This window comes from Epinephelus moara, chromosome 2, assembly GCF_006386435.1.
Source record: "Epinephelus moara isolate mb chromosome 2, YSFRI_EMoa_1.0, whole genome shotgun sequence".
NCBI lineage: Eukaryota > Metazoa > Chordata > Actinopteri > Perciformes > Serranidae > Epinephelus > Epinephelus moara.
In genome coordinates, this window is record NC_065507.1 from 25,336,044 (window position 1) to 25,359,437 (window position 23,394).

The following is a 23,394-nucleotide window of genomic DNA, read 5'->3' on the forward strand; positions in this document are numbered from 1 at the left end:
CATGAAACTTTGCACAGAGATGCCTCTCCCCACGAGGAACAAATTTGCCTCAAGAACCCATAACTTTCGTTTATATAGATTTTCTGCCATTTTGAATTTTTTGAAAAACACTTCAAATCGATCTCTTCCTAGGAAGTTTGACCGATCTGCATGAAACTCTGTGAACATAATCTAGGGACCAATATCTAAAGTTCCCTCTTGGCAAAAGTTGGAAAACTTACTAAAACTGAGCTTCTATAAGGCAATGAATATTGCGGAGGGCGTGGCTCATCACATAAAGGTGTATAACATCTCAAGGGTTTCACTGATCACCACACAACTTTGTAGGCATATGACCACACATAATCTGAGGGGACCCCTCCATTATTGACCCCATCAAACAAAATGGGGGCGCTAGAGAGCTAATTTCTTATCTAGGCCTAACCGCCATATCGATTCTTACTAAACTTGGTAGATATGTAGAACAGGATACCTCAAGGTGACTGGAGAAATTTAACTCTAATTGGCAACTGGGTGGCGCTATAACAACAGAAAAATGCTTAAAAATGACCGATCGCTGTGGCTCCCCCTGTGGCTGAATGTTTTTTTTTCTCCAAAATTTTTGGTATGACTAAGTCATGGTATGCTTTACATAATCACGGAAACTGTCAGTATGTCATTCTGTCAGTCAGTCAGTCATCCTACCAGTGCGCCCCACTTTTAAGTCAATACAACATATAAACACTTAACTATCTGCCTTTCAACGTGCTACCTCAACTACTAAAAAGTTTGGGGGTTTTTCTAATTTTGGTATGACTAAGCCATGGCATGGTATGCTGTACATAATCACAGAAACTGTCATTCTGTCAGTCAGTCATTCTGTCTGTCCCACATTTTTCTACTCACTAACGTGGTCAATCTATGTGAAACTGCACATAGGCATTGAGGTTTGGCATAGGTAGAAGGTGACAAAGCTACCAGTGGGTATGGACTAGTATTTAAAATTTGACCGAACTGAGGAAACTCTGAGAGCCGATCAAAATAACACTGCTATCTTATTATCTTTGTGTGTGGCGTTGGACTATATATGTCATAGCTTGCTCAGTTTTAACAAGACCATATTAGTAAAAAAACAGCCACATCAAAAACATGTATTTCATTATGGTTTGTGTTATTTAGAAGAATGTTGTGAGTCAAGCATCAAACCTCATGTCTTTACTTGTCTTAAGCTGTGTCCAGCAGTGGACAGTCACGCCTAAATTTACTCATCTTGCTTTGTTTTCTATAGTTTTTTTTTTTCTTTGAGACTGCTCTCCTGGATTGCAGCTCAGCCCTGCGTCCCATCTTTCCCAGTGGCCACTCGTGGTATTGCAGCAAAAAATAATCTCTTGCTGCCCAACAAGCATTTTCTCCATAGACCACCATTGTAAAAGAGATGTCTGTAAAACTGTTGACAGGACACCTCAAACTGCAAACAAGATCAATTATGACAGATGGAGATTTTATATTTATAAAACTTTCCTTGAGCCGAGAAAAGCGGTTTAAAAATCTGTGACACCATCACAATATGAAGTCTATGAGCTGAGCAGTAACACACAGAGAGAAAAAATTCAGTGGGCCGCATACTGCAGAAGTAAACCCAGAAGCTAGAAACCTCTTGTGGCATATGCACCAGGTGAGCATCTCCATTCTACTGAATAGGCACCATCTTGGGGTCAAGTATCTATTTATATTATACATTCATGGTTTATTGTACCACTAACTGGGGACTCTGGGCTGTGCTCTACGTCTTTGATCACTCATGTTGGTCTGAGGGCAGCCTGGACGCTACAGTGACTCACTGTTGCCTCTTGAGGTAATTATAGGAGGTAATAATCTAATATCGAATACAGAAACATAATACTTACTGGAGTCAGTCTGCATAATGGGTACTTTAGTTCATTTTGTTGCCAGTACCACTGTACTTTCACTAAAGTACAAGTTTAAATGCAGGAGTTTTACTTCAGAGTTTTTTTATAGTGTAGTGTTGCTACCTTTACAACATAAATAAATCTTACTTCTTTAACTACTGGTTTTAATGTCAAAGCAAAGCTGTAAAACTTTATTTTATTATTTATCTTAAAGAAAATATCAAATAAAAGCAGTGGCCAAGGCTGAATAGCATGTCTATATTTGATGATACAATATACAATAAACACTGCTATGAGCCCCTGGAGCTGTGTGCTGAAACTATATGCGATGCCTCTAGTCTTCAACTCAGTTTTATTGATCCTGCTGTTCTGTCTTTGGTCTTTTGCACGTCTGAGTTAGTCCATAAAGTCTCACTACATTAAGACCACATAATCTGATGTGAGCAGAAAATCGTGATTGAGCAGTAAGGCTTGTAGAGTGAACGCAGCCTTGCATTTCTGCTGTCCTTCATGTACTTTAAATGTATCAAAGGTGATACATGAAAGGAGGAGGAATCAAAACCAATCAAGCTCCCCTTTCTTTGCTGTCAGTGGTTGTGATCGTTCTTTCCCTCACACAAACACAAATGACTGCTGAAGAAGCTTTAGTGGTTTGCACGGCACCACTGATGCCCCGGACTGTGCAAAGCTCCCAGCAGTCAGCAACTATCAAACCTTCCAGTTGTCAGGGATTGTCAGTGTTATATGGTAAAGCAGGTCGAAGGTCACCTGTTGAACTGCCCTCCGGCCTCCCTCCCGGACCCCTCCTGATCGTCGTCCTCCTTGTCCACGCTTTGGCATGACAGCCTGGATTTGGAGTGCCTCTGGACAATGGAGAAACACACAGGAATATATTAAATAAAAGCGCACACACTACAATGAAGGCAGAAAAGTACGGCCCATATCCTCATAAATGTGTTAACACAGATAAACATTTCTTTAGTGGACAAGGGTGGCTGATGATGTGTCTTTGGCAAATTGTATGTGTTTCTGTATGATTCATAGAGAGTGTCATTATTGTAGTAGCAGATTGAGTGTATGGTTGCGCATGTCGGTGGGTGTTTTAGGTAAAACGTATGTAATTATAGCCAGTGTGTATTTGGTGCAGTGTGCGTTTTTCCATGAGAGAAGCAACATCTCTATTAGGGCTAAATTGGAGTTGAGGAGAGGATGAGGGTCACAGTAATTACAGGGTTTAGGCCGGTTGCCAACAGATTACATGCACCCATGCATGCACGCATATATACACACACACACACGTGGGAGGATGCATAATATGCAAAGAGGGAGACATAAAAGAATGAAGAGGAGATGTGAGTGGGTAAACCAAGGAGGGGGTAGAGGAAGGTAAAATGAAGCAAACGGATAGAGGAGAGAATTCAGAGTGGGAAATAACCAGGCAAGGAAGGAATGTAGAGAAAATAACAAAAACACCCACACACTCACACACTAAATCTATATCACACAGTAAAATGGATCGATGCTGTATCTCAAAAGAAAACCTCTAGAATACAAGGCATCTTAATCAATTCCACTATAAGTGCAAAACATACATTAGAAACAATCTAAATCAAGACAGGACATGCTTTAGATCTGCATGTGTAATTCAAAGATATGCATAATGCAAGCATTCACCGCATATGGAATTAAAGGATATGTGTGGCAGTCTTAATTATGATCCTGCTACCTACCACAGACTGAAATTAACATTACAAAGGGTGTATTTTGCAGATGTATTTTCTCATGTATGGCTTTATGGAAGATTTATCCATGGGAGAACAGTGAGGAGGCTTCCTCTCTGCTTCCAATAAAAAACAGATGAGTCGATGTTTGAACAATAAACTCAGTGGCCAGTTTCATGGGAAATCATGGCAAAAAAATAACGTAGTCTACTGACACAGCCTTCAAAATTGTTTTCCAGAGGCGCTGGAGGCTGTAGTTTGGGTTGCCATTGTGTTGAATACTGAGTTACACTCAGAGATGTAGTTATTTCTAGAGACTGTCAAAGCTCCAGACTCTCTGTCTTTCCTGCAGAGTCTGACAGTAGTCTCTCATGGCTGGTTAGCTCTGACTACCAGCTCTATACTTCTACACTGAGCGGTGGTCAGTCAGTCTCCCCCGTGTCCCCACACACGACACTGCGTAGCCATGCCTCCTACAGTTATTGCTGCCTTACTCCTCTGTTTCATGTTTAAATAAGCTGGAACTTGAGGGTCTAGTTACCCTCTAAAAAGGTCACTTAATCAGTAACTAGACCTTCTTGAAGAGGTGGTCTCAGTCCAGTTGTTTTGGTGTGCACTCAAGTGCGATTGCTGTGTTCACACCTGCCAAAACGAACCACACTTAGGGGCAAACAAACTTGAGTTTGATTGAACCGAAACAAACAGAGCAGGTGTGAAAGCACACGAAGTTCTGCAATTCTTGTGACATGAAGTAGCAAAGTTTTTCATTACCAACTAACCTGAAGCTGAACTAACCTGAATTTGCCTTTTCAGACCTCACACAAATAGATCAAGAATCAAGCACCCTCTCTTCCCCTGCTCCTCACCTTCTGTTTGAGCGTCGTGATGAAGGATCGGCTCTGGGATTTCTTCAGAACCCCCTTGGAGCTCTAGAGACAAGAAGAACACATTCAGAGAGTCTTTTAAGTGTGTGTGTGTGTGTGTGTGTGTGTGTGTGTGTGTGTGTGTGTGTGTGTGCGTGCGCATGTGTGTTTGTTTACATTTATGTGTGCGGATCATTTGATGTGAAAATAATCACAACCACATTAGCACCCAGCGAGACACTTAAACCCTAAAGCTGAGTATCTGGAGGAGCTGCATCAGATATCAGCCAATAAAGCAAAGCATAGCCGAAGAGGAGAGTGGGTGAGAAATAAGAAAAAGAGAGAAACTGAAAAAAAGGAAAATTACAGTAAGAAAAACAGAGAGAAAAAATGCTTTGGAGACAGAATGAGGTGAAGGGGATCACCAACAAAGAAGGATTAGAATAAAGAGAAGGAAACCCTGATGCACAACACCCACTACATTAAAATGGCTGTCAGGAAACTGAGGCTTCTAAAAATAGCACAAGAGGCAAGCAGGGAAATTAAATATTAAGTAACACTGCAGACATTTAGTTGCTCATCACTTCCTGTCTGTTTTGACATGCTACGGATAAAGCGCTACCTATGCGTGAACACAGCAGTCCCTTCAGACTGGCATGAAGATTTCCCGCTTGACTGTGTGTTCAGTGTGTTTGACCTGTGAGTGGTGCAGTAACTAGTCCACCCCTTTATTTTCTCCATTTTCCTCTGTGACTAATACCGTGGCCTAGTTTTATCCCCCTCCCCTTCTCTTCCCTTTCTTCTCTTCATCTGTTGACGAGCATGACTCCGCTCCACACGCAGCTCTACACATCGCCTTGGGGTGGTACCTGCCGCAGGTTCTTCTGAAGGCCCTGGCTTGTAGCCCGGAGCAGAGCTCTGATGCTGAAACTGTCGGAATCTTCCTTGTCTCCGATACGAGACTCCTTCAGCAGAGAGTCCAGTTTCTTTCTGATGTGAGACTCCACCTGGTGATGACCGTTGCCCTGTGGGAAAGAAGAGGAGAGATATTGAGAAGGGGGAAGGAGGAAGAGAGCCGGGCAAGGACGCCAGACACACCAAGGAGGTCATTTCAATAAAAGTGCAAGGACACTTGTATTGACAGGAGATGATGGAGAGCAGTGTCCTCTTAGAGCAATGACACACATCGTTACCCTGCTAAATATCAACCAGCTGCAGAGTAACTGCAGCAGCAGATGTGCACCAACTACATGTATAGAAACTATCAGTGGTGCAATTTTGACTCCTGCGCCACCTGCAGGCATAAGAGTTACAACTTCAGTATTTTTTTCATAGCTGCTGCAAGATAGTGTGTTTAATATTTAATATGGTATATTTTAAACCTGCAAAAGATAACTGGAGCATATTTTCTGCTTCATATTTCGACGAGCAAAAAAAGTTACTGCGTGTGCTGTAAAAGCTTCAGTGTATTTCATTTTATCTCCCTTTATTTTATCTGTATCTTCTTTTATTTCATGCTTAGAGACAACATCACAAACAAACATCTGAAGGAGCTGCATTGCACTTCTGACGGATTATTTAATGCACTAAATGTCAGAGTCACAAAACCCATGTATCACCGCACAAAAGCTACATCACACTTTTAATGCAGCGTTAGTGGCGACTGCTGTGAAAGCACACCAGTTTAATGAGCTCAATACAAAACCTCTCATCAGTGGAAACCTGCCACCACTCTTTTAAAATGGCAATGATCATCCAAAGTGGCATCTGCGGCCTCATGCCTCCAGCTAAATGTGGAAGAATGATGCCATATTCTGTTACACAACGGAACCATCTGGAAAATAAGTGAGTGTTTTCCTGCTTTAAATGTGGTGAGGAGGACCTTGGCACTACTGTATCACGGAATACATAAACAGAATTAAAGATGATTAAAAAAACGGCACAAGGCAAGTTCAAGAGCGATGAGATTCTCTGACATGTTTCACGTGTTTCTGGGCTATGCATAAAAAAAAAAAAATGCAACTTCAAATGACTGCATTGACTGAGTATTTATATCTGCACCATTAAGCATTGATTATTCGAAACATTACTGCAATGATGATCAGTAAAACTTTACAAGCACCAACATTACTACCCAATTACTGGAGTCATTACGTTGAGCACAACAATGTCATTAAGATCCCATTATCTAACTTCTGTTTGTGGAGTCTGTATGTGGAGGACGGGGTTTGATTCTCTCACATTAGTCCCTGCCAGACAGGATGTTGTTATGTCTTGTTTTTTTAAAAGAATTGATTAAGCAGCACTGAAAGAGAAGCACAAATAGAGCCACAAATAAAGGCTGCCAGACAGAGAGACAGACAGCACTCAGAGAAAAAGTGAAATTGAGTCACTTTTATGTTTCTATTTTTTTTACAGAAATATGTGGTAAAGGTAAAATACAAAAACAAAAGTTCAAAGAGCAGAGTTTTGTGATTTATGAAATCTGTTTAATGTATTGTTTTTGCACTGATTTCAATGAAAAGGTTCACCCTGAACCACTGGTTCACTGGTAGGAGCGCTGCAGCCAGCAGATGTGAAACAGGCTACAATGTAATCACTTGGGGCAATTATGCACCATCAATTTATGTCCACTAACAGTGCTTGTTTACAATACGTGACAATATGAAAAGACACATTTCCTCCTTTGTTACCTATCATAACTCCCTCCCTGTCTTTTATTTGGCACCGCAGCTGCATGAAGGGGCGGAGCTGTCCTCCCTCTCTGTCCTCCACATTCTGTGTGTGGTCCACATCTCCCTCCTCGTCATCCTTTTCCACCTGAATATCACTCTCTGACCTGTTGAACGTGAGCTGTCTGAGTCATGAAATAATTCTGTGCGCCCTGTTCCCCTGTCTTGTTGCGGCTGTGTCCCGCCGCCACATTTTCTTCACTGATTCTTGGTCAAACGTCTCCAAAGGCTCTGGCGGATGCATAAAAAGGACGGAAATCAAACCTGTTCTGAAAATTTTAAAGACTGACGAAAGTTTCAGACTCAGTGTGCAAACGTGATTGACACAACATGAAGTCATCTTTATTTTTAGATGTGCAACAATTTCAGACAAAAAAAAGATCTCTACAGAGACAGACCTTTTGTTAAAGAGCAAGATCCTCTTTGTTTAATCAGAAACAGCCCTGAAATTGCTATCATTAAACCCACCAGACCCCATTTAAATAAACAGTAATTTTATCACCATAAAACACACTTCAGTCAAAGTCAAAGTCAACAGAAGCAAAGTAAAACTAACGAAAGCCGTCTTGGTTTGTCTCTGGACTTTTCCAAAAATCAACTACTCTGGTTTGGTTGAAATAAAACCTCGATTCACCCAGTTTAAACATGTTGGCTCTGTGAAGGCTGACATTACTGTTTATTTAAATGGAGTCTGATGGGTTGGCGATAGTAATTTTGGGGCTGTTTCCTCTGTAGGGATTCTTTCAGTGATGCTTTCAGACACTTAGAATAACAATCTGAGCCTGTCAGTGGCAAAAACAAGCACTTTTAGTGGATGAAAATTGGCGGTGCCTGATGGCAGGGATCCCAGTTCAGCCTGTTTGGCCACTGCCAGCTGCAGCCTTGTCATGCAATTCTGGACCAATTTCAAAAATTGTTGCTCCCAGTAGCCACTTAGACACAGAGACATGGGAAAATAGGGTCCACTTTGGAGAATACCAAAGATAATGGCTGGAGAATGTTGAAAAGTGACTGACGACAAGGATTTAAGACTCAAGTAATGTGAAGTATCGTCTTTTTAAGGGGCTGTAACTCGATTGTTTATGCATGTTTGTGGCACATAATGTTTACAGCTCCTCAGTCTTACATTACTGCTCTTCAGCTTGAAGTCGTCCTCAATTTCATCAGCGCTGTCATCATCGGACACCTCTCCTTCCTCGGCGTCTGCAGACAGATAGGCAGGAAGGCTCTTCCCCTGGACAGGGAGAGGACAGAAAAAGACATGAGATGAGAGTGGACAAACATACATTTGACCCAGGCTTATGTCTTCAATCCTCACTCCTCTCTTTCATACACTAAAGCGCCCACACAGGTCACACCTCTAAGGTCATCCAAGAATAACAACAGAATGCAGCATGTTTTACTCAGGCATTCACTTAACGGCACACAAGCCTATACACACAAAATGCACCTTAAAGTAATGTCCGTTATGTGGCTCCTTTCCCGGTATTTATGGGTAGAGTGAAAGCCAAATATAAGCACACAAGAGGGCAAAAAAATGCACACTCGTGCACACACCAACAACATGCACAAATTGTACAATCAGCTGCAGATTCTCCGAGAAGCTCCCTGAGCAGCTCGTTCAGCAGAGTGGAAGCCCATTAGTGAGCCATTCTGAAGGTGTGAGTGGGAGTCAAGATTTTCTAAGCTGCCTCTTCCAAAATCAATGGCAGACTCCGAGCTTCCCGCAGTACATCGAGTGTCTCGCTGGCTGACATTACCGCCCTCTCTTCTATCTGTGACTGTCAAAAACCCTTACGCCATTTTCTTTTATTGTCTTGTGACTCTCTGGCCTCTTGCTCTGCTGGGGGATTGAGAGGGGTGAAAGGCTTTCAAATGAGGGCAAAGGGGGAGAGGAAAGAGATGGGGGGAACTGTTAGAGGAGTATAGGGCTTTATAGAAAATCAATAATGCTCTTTCAATTTTCAGACATCTGGCTGAGGAAGGACAAAGACAGAGCTCTTTTTTTCTGGGGAACAATGCAGACTTTCTTCACATAAAAGATAAAGTCGATTTTATTTGGTTCTTAGAAAAAAAAATAATCCAATAAATGCTGAGAGCTTTTGCTCCTCGAGATGCTCTCTGTTTCTCTGTGTGAATAAAATCTGTGCTGGTTGATAATAATCTTCTGGGCCTGAGGGCGTCAAAGTGGGAGCTGACTTTCTTTTTTTTAAAAGGATGTTTTCATTCTCATTGAGGATGATCATGTCATCTGTGTTTTACAGATCATCATGCTGGGCACCCTTCCTGCCTTTTGGGATTACAACAGTAGGTGCTGCGAAGAGATAAGCTTTTGAGGCTGGACATGATGACTTTACATACTGTGAAGTGTGTCATGCAGATGGATAAGAAAAGCAAATTTTTAATTGCTGCTTTGACTTTTAAAATGATCAGAAGGGTGAAAGAAGAACAAAAGTAATGTTACGTATAAGCTTTGCTCAAGTTTGTTGGCATAATAAAAGACCACAAGGTGTGAAACCTATGTACTTTAAATCTTTTTAACTAAATGACAAAATAGGCTCTGTGTCACAACCACCCATATGAGCTTTGCAGAATGACTCATGAGTTGTCTCTGATCATCTGTCACCTCTATGGTTTAAGTTTCTTAACATTTAGGCAATGGGCGCAGGGGCGTTAAGGGCAGGCCATTTTACAACACCCCAGAAAATCTCTGTCTTTTTCACAGCCTAATGTCGGCAGGTATGAAGAGTCAGATCTGTTCTTTGTTTTTGTTGTGTTAGCAGTAGTGATGTCAGGTTAATTTGGCTAAGTCAGGGCCAAATTAACCTTTTAAAAATTAGAAATGTAGAGCAGTCCGAATCCAGCTAAAGGTAAACACAGACGTTCATTTCTCCTTTCTGTTATGTTGTCGGATAATTATACTAACAATCCGAGCCTATCTGTGTGAAAACATGCACTTTTAGTGGACGCATTTTGACGTTGTTTGATGCTGTCTGAGTGCCCTATTATTTCATATAGCGCGTGCTCACGGGCTGCAGGCAGGTCAGCCCTAGCTTCGTACTGGAGAAATGTCAAATATTGAACATCCTATCACTCATTTAGACAAAAGTAGATCAGAAAATAAGGCCCAGGTTGAAAAAAACAAGAGTTCCCCTTTAAATCAGCCATATTTTATCACTACATCTGAGCCTGTCTTTCCCTTAAGTGTACATTAACTACAGGTTATACACTTCTTTTTAAAACAAAACAAATGTAAAATTATCGGTTATCGTATCAGTTATCGGCCATGGGAAGCAGGTTATCGGTTAAATTAAGAGAGGGTATTGTTCAGTGTTCATCATATGGATATAGTCTGTAACATCCAGCTTTGTTTTGTTTTTCTCTTTGTTTTTGCATATTGTTAACATACTGGGAAGCCATTCAGTGTTCACTTTGTGGGTAGTTTTCTTCATGGAACTGCAAAAGACTACAGTGGTATTTTTTTCTTTTCTTCTGACTTTATGAAAACAAAATATGTTCCAAAGTTTGAAGTGGCAACTCTTCGCTTTACCACCGCTTTTATCAAAATTCAGAAATGTCCATAAACACACTAAATAAGGAAATATTTAATCTTGCACATGCTTAATGAGCTATTCCAAAAAATATATTTTTATTTTGTTTGCCAAAAACCCATTCAGAGACAACTAATTCCCCAAGCAGCAGTGACTGGTGGAAAGAAACAGAACCTGAACCACAACCACTCTGTAGCCTCCTTCCTGTACTTCAAACAAACAAGCCATGCTGCTGTCTCCCTGGAGAAGCAGCTGCAAAGCATGCCAGAGTAAAAAACACTGACATTAACCAAAAGATTTCGCAGTGGTCTCTGGTTAATGTTAGTCTACAATGCAGCGCCTGTGGAGCAACTTTACAATCTGAATGTGTGCCAGGGGTGTTTTAAGGACTGATAATGTGTCCTACCTATCGAGTGACTTAAATTAAAGTTACTAAAAAACTGCATTATTTATTATGAATCATTTAGGGGATATTGCCGCACTGAGAATATTAGTGAGTTTTTCATATCTGAATTATGAAAACCAAAAGTGCTGTTAAATGGTTAATGGTAAAGTTTTACTTCCCAGTTTAGTTTTAACCAGGGAAATAAAAGACTGATTCTGTGTAAGCTCTGCAGCAGTGGTAGCAGTGTGTATTTTTCATCTAATTTAAACATGTCTTTAAATATTCATATATTCTTCATGGTTAATTGCAGAATTGCTGTGACTAGTACCAATTTAAATAATGAATAGTTTGACAGACCCCAGCTGAGTCGCCGTGCAGGTTGTCTTTGTGCATGTGCCCCTGTTTGTGTATGTGTATATATAAAATGCAACAATCTGTCGCTCAGCTATCACAAGCCAGCATCTCATCCTTCTCTCCTTTCCCCTCTATGATTAATACAATGACCTAGTTTGTCCTCCCTTTCTGCTCTTCCCTCTCTTCATGTGTTTACGGGCAATAATTAGCTGCCTCGCAGTGCCTCTCCTGCTCCCCATCCTCGGTACAGCAATGCACATGAAGTCAAATATAGAGAGATAACGAGAGCTCCGCTTTCTTGGCCGAAATAAGAGGAAGGAAACGGAGACGTGCTGTGCAGATGCTTTGATTTGCAAGTGCACTTACTGACTGGGCATATTTTAATTTAGCAATTTATTTAGTCATTTAAAAACATGAACTCCAAGTCCACCACCCATCAGCTGTGTCCATAGATGTGTCCTTACTTTGATGAGTATCTTGCCCAGCAGATTCTGAGGACTGGGTAATGTTTTGGAGTCTCTGCTCAGCGCGTCTCTGACGTCCAGTTTTTCTCCAAAGATTTCTCGCAGGTACTGAGCAATCTTCTTCTGCTGCTGGATGCTACAGTGGTTCTCTATGGACAGAATTACTGGGTACCTGAAAGAAGAAATGATTAACATACATATTAGATTTCCATAAATAACATCAAAACCCATCCACACTTGGAAAACGTGTCTTGAATGCAGCCAGTGGACCGAAGTGAGACTGATCTGCTGATATGAGTGTGAACCAGATCTCAGACTGTACTTTCATTTCTCACTTCCAAACAGCAGAAGAGTGAGGAGGTAAATGATAAAAATACAGCTGCATAAAAACCTCTTCACCTCTGTGGCATGTGTGTGGGTGTGTGTGTGTGTGTGTGTGTGTGTCGAAGTGATGTGCGTGTGCCTGTGTTTTCATTTAGAAAAGGTGAAATGACTTGTGGCCACACGGCAGCGCAGCTCAAATGTCAAGTTTGTCAGACTGACAGCTCTCCCTCAGGGGACGCAGCCCTGCTCTCAACTCCACCTCTCATCCACAAAACACACACACGCACACACACACACACACACACACACACACACACACACACACACACACACGAGTCCTCTGCCAAAGACAAAAAAGAGACAACAGAGAGAGGAACATCCAGAGTCATTTCACTCCGACAGCGACATCCAGGAGCTCCTCTCAGGTAAAACAGTGAGGCGGCTCAATGAGCTGTGTCATGTGTGTGTGTGTGTGTGTGTGTGTGTGTGTGTGTGTGTGTGTGTGTGTGTGTGTGTGCGTGTGCGTGTGTGTGTGCCAAGACTCACTCCATTTCAATACAGCCAAGGGGCCATTAATCATATCAACAGGTGGCACTGATTATAAAATATTAGCTAAATGTGAAAGGCGAGAACGGCAGAGCGAAGAGAGACGAGAGATAACGTGCAGGATGTTCAATTTATTCACGTGTTCTAGCTGTCAGAATTATTACAGATTACTAATTAATACAGTGCAAGTTCATATAAGTATACAGATATCTCCAAATTAGCATGTGAAAGACCCCATTAGTCCTTAATCTAATTAGCAGAGGAATGCAAAGAACTTACCCTCAGGAGAAAAAAAAAAAAGTCTTGTCAACTAAAACAATTTAGGAAAAGTACAGTACAACTTTATCACTCAGTTTAAAAGCTATTCAACAGTTATTTTCATCATAGAGTCGTCTGCCAATTATTGTCTCAGCTAACTGAAGATCATTTGGCCTATAAAAGGTTCAAATGTAAAATGTTACATCAAGTAGGACAGGGGTTGGCAACCTTTACTATCAAAAGAGCCATTTTTGACCATCCCTAGCTAACCAGCTAGGAAGATTGGCCACCGCTATCAAGGTTAAAAAAAATTCAAGGAAAAAGTGCAAGGTAGTAGACTGAAATTGTTGAAATGTTAGAACATTTTTTTAATTTGGTATAGAGGCTTAACATTTTTTCAACTGGAGGATGTAAGAATTTTTTTAGGTGTATAACATTGATAAATTTAAATTATAATATGAAGAAATAACCCTTTTTCATTTCCACATCATTTTTTTTTTGTCAAAGCCGCAGGGAGCCACTGGAGAGGGGCTAAAGAGCCACATGTGGTGCCAGAGCCGCAGGTTGCCTACTCCTGAAGTAGGATGAAGAAAAGCAGTGATTCCATACCAAGATGAAAGTTTGACATTTTGCCTGAAAAATGACTACTACACTGTTATAAAAAGTTGTTTTTTATTCAGTTGACTTAATTAACTAATCATTTTACCTCTAACCATAGAATTAAAAAAAAAAAATATGGGAATTTATGGGAATGTCCCATCTACTCTCTGAAATTAGGCATGTTCGGTCAGCTGTTGTGTCTGTCCTTATTATGCCTTCCTGTTTTGTTGATTGTTAGCATATTTTGATCTGTGATTAATTGCTGATGCAGTTAAAAGAAAACATTTGGAGATAAACCCTTATTTGTGGGCGACTGTGGCTCAGGAGTGGTCGTCTACCAATCTGAAGGTTGATGGTCCTTGCAGTCTACGTGTCAAAGTGTCAAGATACTGAGCCCCAGAGTCCGACCGATGGCTGTGCCATCTGTGTGTGATTGCATGTGAATGTTTATCAGATGAGCAGGAGGCACCTTATGGCAGCCTCACCCATTAGTGTGTGACTGTCTGTGTAAAGAGGTGAATGGTGCTTGTGTTGTCAAGCACTTTGAGTGGCCGTTAAGACTAGAAAAGCATTGTATAAATACAACCCATTAACAATTTGTTTTCTTGCCAAGAGTTTAATGAATAGATCAATACCACTCTCACCTGTCCATTAAATGTAAAGCTACAGCCAGCATATGAGTTTAGTTTGGCATAAAGACTGGAGACAGCAGGGAAAACAAGCCTGGCTCTGTCCGCACATACCAAAATCTAACTACTACTGTACCTGCATCATATCTAGTTTGTTTAAACTGTACAAAAAAAAACAAATAATAAAATACACAATAGTAGTCCATAGAGCAGCTACTCATGGACAAGAGGCTGATGTATAAACATTAATAGCGTTCTCCTTGGCTGAGCTGTAATGTTAGCTAGCTTAACTATTGAACTAAAATCAACACCAGCACGAGCCTCTTGTCCATGAGTATACAGTCTTCCATTTGTGTAGTGATTTCATTGGCAGGTGTAGTTCAGTAGGAAGAAAATAGTTCCTACATGAAACTGCTCACAACAAGGTCTGTGGATTATCTTGAGTAACTGGGTCATGATTTCTGAAAAGAGACATTGCTGTATTTTTTGGGCCTTTGAGCACCACAAGCTGAGTGCTGTCTAGTTCCATTATATTTGAGAGAAGACAGACATCTCTACAGCTGATATCTCCAACATTCTGCAACTCCGCCAAAACAATCTAGACTATAGCACTGCAGGTAAAAGGATGCATACATATTTTTGATTCTGCTGTGAACTGTCCTTTTATGGCTATATTATAGATAACCTGCTCAAAATTGAAAGAATGAATGTCTTAAAGTTGACAACCAGAAAATAAGACGATGAAGAACAGACGGCAGCCTTATTAATTTTACTGAAACTTTCACCATCTATTGCCAAATGTACTTACACTTCTCCATAAATTGATTCTACTCCAACACTGTCATGAAATAAATAGCTTTATAACACAGGCGCTGTACTCCTAAGTAGCTGCAATAGATGTCAAAGTGAGCCAATGTGGCAGCAGGAAGCTGCATCATTCACCACTTTGTTTGGGTATAGTTGGACCCAGCAGAGACAAATAGTGGCTCCTTGGGGAGCCAGAGGAAACGCTGCTAAACAGATGGTTGAGTAATAGGTGCTAATTACTGCCAGGAATCACAATGTTCTCTGAAAAACACAAACCTGGCTGTCTAAATGTTGCAACTTTCTCATTAAATCTTGTGGGGAAGCCTTCCATCAAATTCATAGATATTTCATTATAACAGTGGGAGAAATGCTAGTTTGAGACTCGTTTTGTGAGGACAAACACAGCTCTGCAGCCTTTTATGAGCATGCTGATGCCATTATAACTCATCCCATAGTGGACCACATAAAGCAACACAATCAAACAGAAGAGAACAATTTACAATCAATAATAAAATCTCTGTGTTTAGAGATGTCTTGTGCTGTTTGTCCTGAAGCAGAGGACATCATGTGCTCTTCTGAATGTCAACCAGAAATGATGTTTCAGTCAGATTTATATGAGTGAGAAAACATAAGTTAAATTGCATTTCTATTTGGTATTCTGGGCCATTTTCTCCCAGTACAATACCAATGGGATAATGGAAGCAGTTTCCATAAGATGTCACAAACACACATGCGCACACACACACACACACACACACACTATAGGGAGCTTTGACTCACTGGTTATTTATGAAGGCATATTTATTGATGGTCTCTATGACAGATTTGAACGGAATCTTGGAGGTCAGTGTGTAGCCATGTTGGACCATCGGCTCTCCATCAGGACCGTCCCAACAGTCCACTGCAGGGAAAAACAGAAGAAATAATGCATGAATAAAACAACACATCATGTTACTGTTCCCAGTTTTCTGTGTCTCCTCACTGCTTTGAATATGGAGAGGGCAGACGATTTCATTTGTACTTGATGTCTCAGCTATTTCACATTCTCTTGACGAACTCTGGTGTTTTTATTCAGTCTGGGACACAAACTAGTGTGAATGAAAGTAATGGTCAAGCAATAGCATGCGCAAAATTGTCAGACTGGGGTTTTATTATTTCAGTGCTTTGGCATCTGTGGGCCTTTTCAAATTTTATTAGCAAACATAAACACAGCAAAATGGGTGCTGAGTTTCAATTTAGAAACGTTAAAAAAATGTTCCACATTGCTCAGCAGTAAACATCCTTAACATCCACAAACATCCCTAAGCAGACATTTTTACATGTTACAGTAGGAAAGGCACAGGTCTGACTAAAAACAATACTGACAGCTCTGTTGTATGCAAATGTCCCAGTACGCCGTGACAGTGTGACAGTGAGCCAACATGAACAATACCAGGACCCTGAAGCTGTAGCAGCTAATGCCTGCCATACACCAGAAGACTTTGAAAAGACTTTTTAAAGACTAAAGTCTGACACCCCCTCACATCTTTTTAGTCACACACTGTGGGATTTTACAAAGACTGGGGATTGTGCAGGCTCATATTTCCAAGACTAGATTCCTTTAAAGATTTCCCATCCTGCTCCCCGTGGAAAATATTACACCAATCTCAGGCATCCTGATCAGATGCCCGAACCACCTCAAGTGACCCCTTTCAACTCAAAGGAGCAGCGGCTCTAATCTGAGCTCCCTACGGATGTCCGAGCTCCTTACCCAATCTCTAAGGGTGACCTCAGAATTGCATAACTGCTTTTGCAGATGATGTGGTTCCGTTGGCTTCATCACACCGTGACCTCCAGCATACACTGGGGCGGTTTGCAGCCGAGTGTGAAGCGGTCGGGATGAGAGTGAGACACCAATCTCATTAAAAGAAATATGAAATATTGACAGTTCCTTACTTAACCACAGAAACACATAGCTCTAGGAACACAAGATAAATGGTGTCCTATAGATGCAATGGATTATATGGATTTTGTTGCCTCAACTCACTGCACTATTTTACTGGGAGGACACCGTGGGAATTGGAAACCAATTCAAAAACAAGGTTTTGTCCTGGTTTGTGGATCAGATACATGCCAAATTAAACACTGATTCTTGTTCACTTCACAACTCCACCAGTTTCTCCTCCCTTTTCACAGTACAAGAGAACAAAGACTTGTTCATGATGCTGCACCTCCAGTCCCTTCCATCCCTTAATGTCTACCTGTTTTACTGCTTCTTGTTTGGTGCTGGAGAGAGCGCAGCTATTCTTTACCATGAGCCACCACCAAAAACTTACAATAATTTTGAACATATTTAATTTTTCCAGAACTGCAAGCACACCGTGTGACTGCAAAGACTGACTCAAGACAGATCTACAGTTTTATAACCACCTTACACTCACGCTCACTTATCACGATCAAGGGAGCGTGCATCAACTGACGTAAAACCCTGATTTATTCTGACACTGAAAATTTGTCTGTGACAGTGAAATTGCTTAAAAATGCATAAGGCCAGAATAGAATTCAGCCATGCATAATGTTATCATTTATTTGGATGGTTTTCCTACTTTGACATGTCAAAAATTCGTGGAAGAGGCCTCAGTCGATATTTAAATGTGTGCTTACCTTCTACACAGCGGCAGCCGGACTGCAGCACCCAGGCATACATGTCGGTCTTGGAGTGGGAGAGGAGCTGGTCCCCAGTCAAGTATGTATTATGAGAGGAGGCGATGAAGTAGTTACACAGAGGCTGATCCATGTCTTGATTCACCTCGTGGTGCAAAGGGTTGAAAATGTCACACGTTGGACTGCGCATGAAACTTGTAAAACCTGAAAGAAGACACATATTTATGAGAGAAAAATAATAATTTAGAGTCAAACCAGGCATCGTTAAAGAATTCTGCCTAATTTTAATACATTTTTGTAGCTTTGAATATTGGATTAAAAAACGTTACATGTGCTCGGACATAATTTATTTTTAGCCATGCTAATGTGGATGGCAGTGCTGTCCGCCTGTTGGTATGAGCTCCACCTTGGTCCAGACTGAAGTTTTGGATGGATTGGCATGACATCTGTACATACATTCATGTTCCATCCATCCATTCTTTTTCAACCGCTTATCCGAAGCCAGGTTGTGTGGACAGCAGGCCGAGCAAAATATTCCAGACGTCCCTCTCCCCAGCAATGCTCTCCAGCTCCTCCTGGAGGACCCAAGCCGTTCCCAGGCCAGACGAGATACAGTATGTAATCCTTCCAGCATGTTCTGGGTCTGTCCCAGGGCCTCCTACCAGTGGGACATCACTGGTCTAACGGGAGGCGCCCAAGAGGCATCCTGATCAGGTGCCTGAACCACCTCAACTGGCCCCTTTCGACACGAAGGAGCAGCGGATCTAATCCGAGCTCCCTCCGGATGGCCAAGCTCCTTACCCTGTTTCTAAGGGTGACCTCAGAATTGCATATCTGCTTTTTGCAGATGATGTGGTTCTGTTGGCTTCATCACACCATGACCTCCAGCATGCACTGGAGTGGTTTGCAGCTGAGTGTGAAGCAGTCAGGATGAGAGTCAGCACTTCAGGGTCTGAGGCCATGGTTATCTGCCAGAAAACGGTGGATTGCCCTCTCCAGGTTGGAAGACAGTTACTACCTGAAGCAAGCGAGTTCAAGTATCTTGGGGTCTTGTTCAGAAGTGGGGGTAGAATGGAGCATGAGACAGATCAGCGGTTTGGTGTGGTGTATGCAGTGATGCGGGCGCTGCACCAGACCGTCGTGGTGAAGAGGGAGCTGAGCCGGAAGGCGAAGCTTTCCATTTACTGGTCCATCTACATCCCAACCCCATAACCTATGGTCATGAGCTCTGGGTAGTGACTGAAAGAATGAGGTCGTGGATACAAGCTGCCGAAATGTCACATTCATGTTCCCAAAAGGATTTATCCTGCTGACTTTGGTGATTTCCTGACTTTTCCAATAGCACTGCTTTTTTTTTTGTGTGAAATATCTTAATAACTACTTCCATTAAACTAGGCACAGATATTTATGTTGGCCAACAGGATAAGTTGTAATAATTTTGGTGATCCTCTGACTCTTCGTCTAGCTCCATTGTCTGGTCAAACATTTAAGTTATCCCATTGCTTTGGTTCATGACCAAATTGTGGCAAAACTAAGGACATTCGCAACAGCCTCAGCTGTACTTTGTGTTAAGTGCTCGTTTGCTAGTTTAGCAAATGTTAGCCTGTAAACAAACTAAACTAAGATGGTGAATATTGTAAACATACAAACTGCTCTCAGGCACTGTTCGTATGTTTACCTACAAAAAGTAATGCATAAAAATTCCTATATAATCCATGTAATCATGAGCCACTAATTTGTGCATAATCCACATAATCAAGAAGATTGCTATCATGTGACCAACGCACTTACTGGAGAAAAAAGGTATATAAAAACCAAAAGTCAGCATAAGGAGGCAGATTGGGGTGCTGGATCATAAAACAACACAGCACCTTCCCTCAGCAGGCTGGTGTTTGGAACCGTGTGAAACCAAGTGAATTTTTTGTTATTTTAAGGTGCATCATTGTCATGTTTCTTTTCCTAAACATACCATAAATAATCCTTCTCTCCTAAACCCAACCTACTTAATTTTATATTAAGTCCTTCACGTCATTTGTGGGGTGCTAACTTGTCAGATATCAAACATATGCCTGGGGAGAGGTTGAAATACAATACCTGTTTAACATAAGCACATCCTCCTGAGACCTGAACCTTTGTTTGGTATGCATTTTAATTTCTCCTAGCTATTTGGGATTAGTAGGCCCTGATAAGTATAAAGGACTAAACATTGTCAAGGATTATAAAGTCCCAATGTCCTTGAACGAGATGATAATAAAGTCCTACTGTCTTCTAATGAGTACTTTAGAGTTAACAGCATCTTAGCTTGTTACCAATGCTAAACTAGGTCAAATTACATATCAATGGCATATGAAACTACAAAGGTTAATAATCATAAATAAAAAAGATTCAACCATTAAGTTTGCTGCAGACTGACTTGGCAGAGATGGCTGCCATCTTGTATTTAGTGTATTGTGCTTTTGCTACCACTAGATAACAGGCAAAAGTGTCCACAAACAATGATAACAGGTAAGTTGAGCAGAATGAAGTAGAAGGTCCAGTAAACCCAAAATATAATGTCCTCATATGAGGACACAGGGTCTCAGGAGTCTACAACCACGCAAGACTCTTTGTCTTGTTGATTGATATATGTTGAAGTGGAGACGTCAGTTGCAGAGGTAATGTTGGAAGACAGCTAAGCATTTTAAATGTTGTGTGTCATGCAGTGATCCTGCGTCCCCTGTGGATCAGATTTACATTTAGTTTTAATATTCCGAGATAAAAGTGAATGCCGCAACACAAAAACTTTTCTATTTCAAACTGCCAGCCACCAGATCATATCATGCACCTTCTAACAGCTCCTAGCAGTGACATCTTCAATATATCTCTTCATTTGCAGGTTGATCTCCAGGAATATACCAAAGGATGACAGACATGCACATTCAAACCAGAGCGCTGTGGTTTCACACCAGAGTGGTGAGGTTTGAAGCCACGGTACTGGCGGATATACTTCACACAGCCAACTTTTTTTAGGTGGTAAAGCATGAAGAGGAGTGAGAGGGAAGAAAGCACTCTTTCATCCAGAGAGGGGGCTAGAAATGAGACAAGAATACCAAGAGCATGAAAAATCGGGAAAAAGCCAGAAAGCAGACAAGGGAAAAAAGCAGACAGTTAACATGTAAATGGAGACTGTGGAGGAGAAATGGAAAAATGTGACGCAAATGTGGGAACGATTTTTGATACGGGAAGTTGGTGATCAGACAGGACATGTAATCTCATCATGGCTGCCATCATGGCTGCCTTCAGATTTTAACCGCATGCTTTGTTGACATGAAGTACTGTAGGTAACAGCTCATCACACTGTAAAAAGATGTTAATGTGAATCTGTTTGTACATTGCTGTCACATCTGTGCACAATGCATGCTTAAACACACACATTTCTGGCCTGCAGGCATACTGGTCTGATCAGTCAGACACACACACACACACACACACACACACACACAGTGTTAGCCTTCATGCCTCCAACAACAAGATTAGTCTCACCCTTCCTCCTCCCCCTCTCATCTCCTCTCCCCATACTCACTCCTCTCATTCCTGTCACACTCTCATTTTCTCTCTCCCACCGCCCTCATTCTGACTTCCCAATTCTTCTCACTCCAGCCACCCCTTTCAATCCTCACTCCTTCTTCTCCCTTAAGCTCACCCTTCAGTTGCATGTGGCATTACCTGAAATGACACTGAGAGATGAACACTTGCCAAAGACAAAATCCCAGAACATTCATGGTTATTCTTTTTAGGATTTCAGCCACACTCATTGTCAGGATTTAAGGGTTTTATAATGAGGGTTGGAATTCACAGTAAATATAAATGGTTGATATCAGAGGCAATTGAATTAGTAAATTTGCTCCAACATTTCAAAAAAATCCTGATTAAATTATTATTAAATTGCCCTTAAAGGTACAGCGTGTCGGATTTAGTGGCATCTAGCAGTAAGGTTGCAGAACTGAAACTATGCACCTCGCATGCAGGATAACTACGGTGACCAAGGCAGGAATGCAAATGGCCTTATCGAGTGCCAGTGTTTGGTTTGTCTGGTTTGGGCTACTGTAGAAACAACATGGCAGACTCCGTAGAAGAGGACACACTTCATGTGTAGATAGAAACGGCTCATTCAAAGGTAGCAAAAACACAATTCTTAGTATCAGGTGAACTAATGAAAACATAACTATGAATATTATGTACCATTTCTGCCAATAGATGTCCGTTAGTCCTGCACACTTGACTTTTAAATTTCAATTTCCTTTAAAATAGACAAGTGTTTTATGTTGTTAAAACCAAAAATAAGGACACGTGCACATCAGATAAAAGTTTTTTTGAATCATATGTTAAATCTTGCTAGAAGCCAAAGATCTTCTAATTTTGGAAAGTGAGTCTCGTGATTCTTTTATACTGTACATATTATTTCAGATGAAATGGCTCAACAAAACCCTAAAATATTCTGTGGTAAAAATGATCAAAAAATGTTTAATTTGTGCTCAAGCTTTCTAGCTGAGCCAAGGAAAATCTGTAGATCATGTTAACTCTCATTTCTTCATTATTAATCCCACTTAGCATTGTCACCTCACAGCAAGAGGGTTCCTGGTCCGAACCCTGGGTTGGGGGAGCCCCTCTGTGAGGACTTTACATGTTCTCCCTGTGTCAGCGTGGGTTTTCTCCCACAGTCCAAAGACATACAGGTTAGGTTAACTGGTGACTCTAAATTGGCCGTAGGTGTGAATGTGAGCGTAAATGGTCGCATGTGTGTTGTCTGTCATCCACGTCCCATAGTCTGGCAACAGTCGATCGGCCAATGTCAGCTGGGATAGGCTCCAGCTCCCCTGCGACCTCCAACAGGATAAGTGGTTCACAAAATGAATGACTTAATGAATGCTTACTGGTTAATTAATGGTGTAAGCAATAACCATTCATTCTGTAAACCGGCCAGTGTCACATAATCATAGGCAATACAATCAGTTCAACTCTGCTCTTGCAGGTTGACACCTCCTAAGCAAACTTCATAATGGTGTACACTGCGTCACTGCCTGATTTTGAGATCTGTTTTGAGAGCATGTAACAGAGTAATTGATGAAAACTGATGGTGGCGATGACAGATAAAAGGGGGGAAGATGGAAAAAAAATGAAAGAAAATTTGAAAATAAAGGCGTTCATGAAGAAAGTGAAACGGGGGAAAGTTACCTTCGATCCCTAAGACTCCTCTTTGTTTATTCTCATCTGACACCTCAAACTTGTCAATGATTTCTGCCACATACTCTGGAGTCACATTGGCCATCTGTAGAGACAAAAAGAAGAACAAAAAGCATGTTTAGACTCTTCGAGACGTAGTAAAAATGATTCAATCCCCGTGTAAATGCTAAATGCAGTCAGAATGATTTCCCATCTTTATTATAACGCATTTGTGTTGCTATTAAATTAATTGTCAGCCATGTCAAACAAGCAGTCACAGAACAGTATTAATCCTGAGTATCGCGGGCTGGAGGCGGTAAATACAGCATGATGAAAAATGACACCATAACAGTGTAAGAGAGAAAAGAGTGTGTCAAAAACACAAAGAAAAACACTGAAAGAAAAAAAAGAGCGAAGAAAAAGTGT

General features: G+C 41.2%; 1 protein-coding gene across 3 annotated transcripts in view; it reads right to left on the reverse strand.

Annotated features, from left to right (window-relative positions):
* plch1 (phospholipase C, eta 1) overlaps positions 1-23,394 on the reverse strand; it is a 95,610-nt gene that overhangs the window by 16,531 nt on the left and 55,685 nt on the right. For all 3 annotated transcript variants that reach the window (XM_050069512.1, XM_050069504.1, XM_050069519.1), the window contains exons 7-14: positions 22,981-23,074; positions 17,767-17,970; positions 15,904-16,024; positions 11,960-12,131; positions 8,332-8,439; positions 5,343-5,498; positions 4,477-4,539; positions 2,658-2,752 (exon numbers count right to left, since the gene is read on the reverse strand). In XM_050069512.1, coding sequence (XP_049925469.1) covers positions 2,658-2,752; positions 4,477-4,539; positions 5,343-5,498; positions 8,332-8,439; positions 11,960-12,131; positions 15,904-16,024; positions 17,767-17,970; positions 22,981-23,074 — 1,013 coding nt within the window. The remainder of the gene's footprint in view (positions 1-2,657; positions 2,753-4,476; positions 4,540-5,342; positions 5,499-8,331; positions 8,440-11,959; positions 12,132-15,903; positions 16,025-17,766; positions 17,971-22,980; positions 23,075-23,394) is intronic.